Source organism: Cyrtonyx montezumae, unplaced genomic scaffold, assembly GCF_038088225.1.
Source record: "Cyrtonyx montezumae isolate F1298 unplaced genomic scaffold, pur_monq_1.0 scaffold_8, whole genome shotgun sequence".
Lineage (NCBI taxonomy): Eukaryota > Metazoa > Chordata > Aves > Galliformes > Odontophoridae > Cyrtonyx > Cyrtonyx montezumae.
This window is the reverse complement of record NW_027072089.1, coordinates 3173395-3182147: the sequence shown is the minus strand read 5'-3', so window position 1 is coordinate 3182147 and position 8753 is coordinate 3173395. Positions and strand designations below refer to the sequence as shown.

At 41.0% G+C, this 8753-nt stretch overlaps 1 protein-coding gene across 1 annotated transcript in view; it reads left to right on the top strand.

Annotated features, from left to right (window-relative positions):
* The first annotated feature begins 1502 nt into the window (after positions 1–1502).
* Positions 1503–8753, top strand: part of DENND3 (DENN domain containing 3) — a 32193-nt gene continuing 24942 nt past the window's right edge. Inside the window, exons 1-4 of the mRNA XM_065753626.1 lie at positions 1503–1621; positions 5681–5957; positions 6480–6595; positions 7043–7182. Of these exons, the coding sequence (XP_065609698.1) occupies positions 1538–1621; positions 5681–5957; positions 6480–6595; positions 7043–7182 (617 nt within the window). The 5' untranslated portion in view covers positions 1503–1537. The remainder of the gene's footprint in view (positions 1622–5680; positions 5958–6479; positions 6596–7042; positions 7183–8753) is intronic.

Here is an 8753-nt window from a genome sequence, read left to right as displayed (position 1 = left end):
ATACATCTTAACTAAAAAGTGAAAGAGAAGACAAACTGAGCAGTGTATGAAAAAGCCTGCAGGACACAAATGATGTCTATATTCATTTTCAAAAGGAAATTTCTTCAGTCCTCATATAAATCATGCTGAAACTGTAAAAGTTGGTGTAGAAAACTGAGTTAGAAACTGTATAACCCCTGTACAGTTTGAAGAAATGAATGAAAGTCAACACTAAAAAAACATGCTCTGCAGCTGTAATATTTATAACTCCTTAAGACACTAAAATGCTTTACAGCACACAGTCCTACAGCTTCTGGAGTGCAAAGTCCTTTCTTAGCTTTATGTCGGAGCTATTGCTGTCAGGTTTTGTGTCATATCCATTGGGAAGGAGCACAAAATTTGAGGACTGAGCACTATAGTCACCAAAGATGATAGAAAACATATGTGTGGGAAGATGCTATGATGAAGACACACAGAATGGCTTTTTGCTGATACAAATCCATAAAGAATCAGGGTTGATTTGACTGCATACAGATGTTCACAGGCTTCAACAATACAAGAAATCTCACTGAGCTCTCTGAGCCACTGGGTTGGACTAGATGATCTTTAAATGTCCCTTCCACCTCAAGTGATTCCATATTCCTGGTCTTCTTTGCATTTCTCAAACTTTACTCTGAACACGGGGCTGATGGCAAACTTGTGAAGCACTGCAGACAAAAACAAAACCATAAAGAAGCCGTTGGCTGTGGCTGAAACTAACTTTTATTCCTTCAGTGTCAATGAAACTGTGTTTTAGTTTCAGTTGCCTTATGTCCTCACTCTGATCCCAGAGGACAAAACATTTACGTTGGTAAAGGTTTATTCACTCACTATGTGTATTGAGCAGCTCACGAAGAAAGCAGGGTCCCTTCAGCTGTTCCCCTGCTGCATGGGCAGGTCCAACTGAAACTTTCTGAGGCAAAAGCACCCCGTGCTCTGCCATCAGCCACGTTTGTCGAAACTGTGACGTGACACTCTAATGTAATGTCAGCCACACGCTGCTGCTGAGTCACCTGAAGCAAACAGGAGGACAGCACCTCTTTATCAAAGCACCAGCCCATGACTTCACCCGCTTCTCAGAGGCACCGGGCAGCCTTGAGGCACCTTTTTGTACCAACAGCCCCCTCTGGGAAACTGGCCTGAGATTCCCCTTGGGAAAAAATAAAAATAAAAATAAAAAAGGCTGCCCAGGGGGCTCTCCCAGCGGAGAAGAGGTGTGAAGCGAAAAACCCTCACGGCTGCCGCTGCACACTGAGGGCGGGAACTACCTCAGCGCGGCGAGGCCCCGCCCCCGCCCTGCCCACAGGTCACAGTTCTTGACTTTGATTGGTCACAGCAAAGAGCGACAGGATAAATAGCCAATAAAAATGCGTGTATTTTTTTTTACCCTGAGGGGAGCGGCGGGGTTATAAAGCCGGGTGAGGAAGCGGGCTCCGCCCCGCACTAGCAATGGGCGGAGTGGGGCGGACCTGACGGACGGAGTCACTGGGCGACTGCTGTGTCCCTGCCCTGCTGTGCCATGGAGGATGCGCTGCCCTCGGGCCTGTTGGAGGTCTGCTTGCTGGTTGGCGTTCCCAGGGAGCAGTTGAGGACCCAACTGCAGGTGAGAGGGGTCGGTCCCCTCCCCCCCCCCCGGCTCCCCCCCACAGTTATCTGTGGGGCTGCTCCTGTCAGCGTGGCTTTAAGTCGGGTCTGAGTTAGCCCTCCCCGGCCCTGCTTCTGTCCACCGATCAGCACTACTGCTGAGCTGCCTCGGGGTTGTCACTGTTACGCAGTAACGCTTTTGGGATGTACGTGAGGAACGCAAGGTGGTTTTCCTTAAGCTGGAACAGCAGGGTGCTTCAATAGTGCACGTCCTTCACAGCTTAACATCCCGTTTCCCATCTTCTTATAGGGGAGTAAAGCCTGGTGACTTGCACCATGAGGGTGTAAATCCCTGATAGGTTGTGTTCTGCTTCGAACTGTTTGCTTTGTAACTTGTTCCTGACCTGCTGCTTCTCATGTGAGTTAACAGTTCAGTTCTCTTCCTGATTTCGCTCTATTAAAGTGCACTTATGGCGGTGTCCCATGCTGTCCTGCTGTGGGAGAAGCTGGCACATGCTGAAAGCCAACACTTCTGCTCCCACGGATCTCTGTTGTCCGTCTTGGAGCTGACTTGGTGCACTCTGATAGCGTTGGTTAAAAACAAAAGCCTTTCTTGCTGCTCACATACTCAGGAGGCAGTTCTGCTGATGTCATCTTCTTAAGTGATATTAGTTAAAGTGAGGTTCAAATTCCAGGGCCTCATTCATGTTTATGTTGAAATTGGGGAAGTAGCTGTGCTGTAAATCTTATCACCAGCCTTTTGAAACTGGTGTGCGTGTGTTGTTTTGGCATTTGTTTGAGAAGTAAACTGAGAGTGGGTGAATTTCTTTTTTTAGTGCACGGTGTGATCTCACTGCTTCCAAACAAAAAACAAAAACCCAAACCTGTACAACAGTACATAGGGAATTGGATTAACGAATAAATAAATGGAGCTGTTGCATTGCTTCACTACATCTCAGGCTTTGAGTCCTCTGTTTGCTCAAAATGCAGAACACAGTGTCAGAAAGGAAAGTAGTCTCTCTGGATATTAATATTACTACAGAAGCATCTCTTCAAGCTGTTGAACCACAAGGATTTCAGTCGGTGTCTGTGAGAGTTTGTAGGGTTATTTTGCTTCCTTGTTTTTCCATAGTACTGTCTATGGGAGGAAATGGTAGGATATGTTTTGTGCATTTTCACTGAATGCAGAAAGAACTGATCGATGGGAGAGGAAAATTTTACTACCAAGCACTGGGCTCAGATGGTGCTTGCAGATGTAACCTTCAAATCTTGGTCTTGAGAGTGTGTTTATGCAGTTACTTTATTGCAGTGCGGGGCAATAAAGTAATAAAATCAGTGGGAGCGTGATAGTTAAACCACTCCCAAAGTGAGAGAAGCTTTGTATTATTGACCTGTTGGCCCTTGAGATTCCGGGAACAAAGATACAATTTTGCACTGAAGCTCTGAAAGTGAAGTTTCTAGGCTGTCCTGGTTGATCCTCCTCACTGGCAATGCAATTGTTACTATGAAGCTTCAGTTGGAAGAGATCTGAGACAGCTTTTGAAATAGAGATGATGTTTTCAGTGTTGGCAATGTGTATTTTGTAGGGCTGAGATTACAGTAATGAAGATCATAGAGGCATCTTCCTTTCCCCAATTCAAGTGAATGTTGTTCTGTTGCTGCCAGTTTGCTCCTTCTGAACTGGGAGGGAGAGAAAACATGACTCTGGCTGTAGATATTAATAAGAGCTGATTTGAATGTTGGTGACTGGGTCACTGGGTCAGTGACAGCACTGACAAAGCTGTTCTGTGAATAAAATCTGATGCCTAATGCGTCTCTTGCAGTCCAAGACATCAAGGACCCACCGTGTCAGAAACTGTGACACTGCGAGGCCATTAAATTGCTGGCTGTCATCCAGCATTTTGTAGCACAGAGATGCCTTCAGTGCAAGTCAGGGATTGCCTTGTCAAAGCAGCTTTGTATGAAGAACTCTGTGGGGCAAATCTGCCAAGTTGAGACTGCTACGGTTTGAAGTAGGTGTGTGTTTTCCTTGCATGACAGCCTTAGGGCTAAGCTTTAATTCTGAGTTTCTGTCTGTAAAGTTTAGCAGTTTGTTCCTTTGAGTGATCATGTTGGATTTATTTCTGTTCAGAGTTTCTTTGCTTGGAATGGGTGTCAATTGCTAACTAGAAAAATGAAGTTCTTAGCTTGGCAGGGTGTGGCATTCAGTATCCCAATTTGTAACACGCCCTTCAAAGTTATGGATATATCTTTGAGCATCCCAGTTATGCTATTATAGAATACGGTGGAGCTTAAGATAAATAAGTAATATATCACAAAGGTAAGTATTCCTTCTCATTTTTCTATGATGCTTCAAATGTGAGGAAGACTACTGGTGTGCTGTTGTAGATTAACTCAGCAGGCAGCTAAGCACCACAGAGCTGCTGGCACACTCCTATCCCTAGTGGAATGGGGGAAAGAGCCACATAGAAATAAAGGTAAAACTCATGGGTTGACTTAAAGATAATTTAATAAGACAGAAAAGGAAGGGAAAATAATAGTAATAATGACAAAAGAGTATACAAAACAACTGATGCACGATGCAATTGCTAACCACCTGCTGACTGATGCCCAGCCAGTCCCTGAGCATTGGCTGGCTCACTGGCCAAATCTCCTCAGTTTTCATGCTGAGCATGACACCATGTGGTATGGGACATGCTTTTGGCTGGCCTTGCTCACCTGTCCTGGTTCTGTCCCCTCCCAGCTCCTTGTGCATTCCATCTCCTCACTGGAAGGGCAGTGTGAGAAGCTGAAATGCGCTTGGCACTGTATAAGCACTGCTCAACAATAATTTAAACATCAGTGTGGTGATGAAGTTACTTTGATCCTAAACTCACGACACAGCACCATACTAGCCACTAGGAAGAAAATCAACTGTATCTCAGCTGAAACCAGGACACTGCCTCAAGTGCTAGAACCTATATGCTGATGCTTTCTGTTTCAAAACATTGACAGAAGAAGATTGGCTTCAGTGAAGCAAATGAACTTTGCCTTTATAAGCGTTTTAAAAAGTAGAGAAAGTAATAAGAGATGTCAGTATTGGTGCTCAAGGAGAATTTTAAATACGTGGTACTGCTGCATCACGTCTGAGGGTAAAACATTGCATGTGGACTTCATTTATCAGTTGACAAAAAGCTGAACACAGAACAGCTTCTCAGCCACAGTGAGGCTTGCCTTTCCTGTTTCCAAATATCCGCTGGCTGAACAAAGCTTTCACTTGCTGGTGGAAGGAATTAAAATTACAGTGAATTAATTGAAGCTCTAACTACATTGTCAAGAATGTCCTACGGAGTCTCCTTTTCTGCACAGTATTTCTCACTGTTTTAAAAGTGGGACAGAAAGGTCTCTCAGCAATGTGCTGCTTCCCAAAGATGCTTACTGTAAATGTAATTTTCACGTGACCTTGGGGTGTCTGCTCCACTGTTCATCAGCATATGAAAAAGAATTAATGACTTCAGATTTTACAGTGCCTTAGTAGTGTGTTCATTATAACACTTAAAAATTACATTCTTAATCACTGCTTAAGGTTCTTTTGTGAAAGGTGACTTTTGTTGTTTTTCTCCCTCTCTCTTCTTGCAGACACTATTTGAAGTAAAAATACAGTTTTCCCTGAAGTTGAACAAAGACTTACCTTCAGTTCAGCTCTACTTCATTTCTTTGTTTTTCTTTGCCTGCCTCCTGTTTTCTGTTCTTAGTATATTTTTATTTTATGTAGAGCTTATGCTTCATCTGAATGCTTGGAGAGAGGAAATATCCCACTTGGGATTTGTTAGTTTTCTTATGCAAAGATGTTTATTGGTGAGGTATGTTCTGAATGATGAAGAATGATTTATTGCCAACAAAAAATGACAGGTGTATTCCCTTTGTGTTAACTTATTCAAATCAAGGAACTAAATGAAAGATGAATTACTGAGGGAAAATGTGTTCTAAAGACATAATTTTAGAAGCAGAGAGAAAATAGAGCTAAAAATGTTTAAAAAAAAAACACAAAAAACCTAGTAGGATGTCAATTTATTATTTTATATATATATATTTAAAGGACCTTCAAAGGAAACCCAGAAGTCTTCTTCCCCTGGATCCAGAAGTTCTTTCTGTATTTGTGCCTCCATTTATCAGCAGAGATGATATTCACCCGACTAATACAAGTGGAAATAACTTGAACCGAGGTAAACGCCGCTCATTCCGAAAAAAGAAAGATAGACCAAAGTTTGAAAGTGTCAAGACTCTCAGCAGGGAGCAGAAAACAGCAGACACTGAAGATATTACAATTCCAAAGGACATTGATCTCATTGGTTTGCCACAGCTGTGCTTCCCAGGTACTGTAATGTTCCCTCTTTTAAATGAGAACTACTTTAATGTTTGATGGTCTATTATACAAGCATCTTTATTATCTTGATGAATTGCACAGCTTAAAAGGTATCTTTTTTTCTTTTGGTTTATCTTAAATGTCTGAGTACTTTCACTTTTCATTGGCTATTAAGTTATCCATAACTGTTTCCTCTCGGTTTAATTGCAGCAATCTTAATATGCCTGTTGGAATTGCAGACCTTACTTGAAGGGATAAAAAGGGTGAACAAAACTCATTTATTGTGTTTTGCATTTTAAAATGCAAAATAACTGTGTAATATCTTTGTTTCTTCATTAACATGTGGCTTATGGCCTTTCTAATAACTTTTAGATAAAATGCAATATGTGAATTTTAAACACTTCAAATGAGACATTTCTCTGGAAATTAGTTAAAAATGTGCAGTATTTGTTATCAATAATCATTTTTCAAGTAGTTGTAAATGTATTTGTATAGTCTTTAAAAAAGAAAATTGTTTCTATCTTCATTGCAGGAGGACTTTATCTAACTGCTGAACCAAGAGAGGACCACATTCACTTCCTGGTCTTCACAGATGTCTGTGGTAACAGAACGTATGGTGTTGTTGCACAGTACTATCAGCCCATGCAAGTATGTTATTTAACTCATGCTTTTATTGAAACACATTGTGATAAACACTTGAAAAGTAATGTCAGGTGTGTTTTTGCAATCAGTTACCTGATAATTTTTGTTAGAAGACAGAAGCTAAGTCAAGTTTTATAATGCTGCTGTCATTCAGATCAGTGCTGTTCTAATGTAAACCTCTGAAAAAACTGTTATGATTTCAATTAGGAGTTTTGAATATTTAAAGGCAGTCTTTTCCCTTGGGCGTTTTTTTTTTGTGAAGGTTGTACTCTGTGCTCTTTATAAATACTTCTTTACTAAAATTCATTTAATGTGTACGTTGTAGTCTTGTAGGCTGACATTTTTCTGAAGAGCTCAAGGGAGATAGGCATCCAAATCCCTTGGGTTCTTAAGAAAATACTAGCCATCAACTCCTGATTAACATAAACACATTAATCTGTAGTTTCTTTGTAGGACAGCTACATTGCCTCCAACGGGCAGACCCAGTGGGAATCTTTGCGTGCTGGGAAGAAGCCTGGCTGTTTTGTACCCCTTGCTATTTGTGTGATATCCAGATATCCCTATTTTAATGCCCTCAAGGATTGTCTCTCATGGTAAGATTTGCTATCCTGTGTGTTTCTACTGGAAATATTTATGAAGGTCTTAATACATAAATATATGGGTTTGCATAATAATAAAACAGTTGTTATTTTTAAGTTGTGAGATGTAGAGGAGTGAAAGAGAAGAAATGTAAAGTGAATGTTACTTGGATAGTAAGAAGCAGTTGTATCATGCTGGTGTAAATCACGACACTGTTTACTTTTTTATTAACTAAGTAATCCAATTTACATGATAAAGTACAGCGGTTACTTGGCTGGCATAGAACCCGGAGGCAGTGTTGTAGTATTTGAAGTACCTCCTAGGTTAGAAGTGCTAAAAGATTCTGGAGTGCAGATGAGTTATAAGATAAGTGATCATAGGTTTGTCTTTTTTTAGTAACTTATTTTGAGGTCATAACCCCACTACCTTTGTTCATGCTAGATTTACCCTGCCATTTTCAAAGCATTAGTAAATTTATTGTGGACAGGGGACTTGGATGCAATGGAAACTAGGTATTCACAGGCTGGTGCAAAATTGGGATGATCACTAAAATAGAAAGGAAGTCTTTCCTTCCCTTTCTACTTTCCTGCCTGGATCACTTCTTTCTGTTGAAGTCACTTGTACAAGCTGTTAGTGATGCTGGAGCTGATTCATTGCTGCCATTTTCTAGTCTCAGATCTCAGGTAAATGCTCATCTGTGTAACTGTTACAGCTATGTACCTGAGGTATGATGCTTTGCCACTTATCTAGTCTTTATGGTATCTGTAATATTTTGTTTTTATAATCTTTTATGATCTCAACCCTTATAGGAGCATAGTACACACTAGCTTTCTGCTGCCTGGGAAATTGCATAGATTCAGCTTTAGCAGTAGTTTATATAGTATATTCATGAGTTGCTTGTTCTCTGAACTGAGGTAGTTCTGAGCTGGGAGAAGCAGTCAGTGTGAATGGAATTCTGAATAGTCCACTAAGGGAGAAGTGGGAAAATATTCAGAAAAGCCATGGAAAATTCCAGAGGTTACAAAAATAATTCTAGGTCTCTTGTATTTGTTCAGAGCAGACAGGAGCCAGCTTGCAGGTGGAGTCTTTCTGCACGTGCAGAAAGAAACTTGTAGGTAGAATCAGCTCTCTAGAAATGCAAGCATCTGCCTTTGGCTGGGTATTTTAAACACTATAATTAAAGACTTCTGCCTTAATCATACATAGTAGATTTTTGCACCTACTTAAAACATTAGCCTCTAGGCTAACTTTAGATGGTTTCTCCTTTCAGCTGTACTGCTTTTTAGAGGGAGTTCAAATTTATCCTTATCTTAACATTTAAGCTTTAATAGATTAATAAATATGTGAATAATTATATGGGAACTCCACAGGTTAATGGAACTATGTGCAGTCCTGGTCATATAACTGAGAGATTTGTCATTCAGCTGCACTGCTCTCCTCCTCCACTATTGCTGGGGCACCTGGCTGTGAGATACTACTGTGTGGAGCTGGAAGGAGAGGGGAAGTGATGAAGCTGTGTTCAGTGCTGGCTTTTCCTGCCAAACTGGAAATTCAACTGATTATGTTTCCATGATATGTTCTCCTG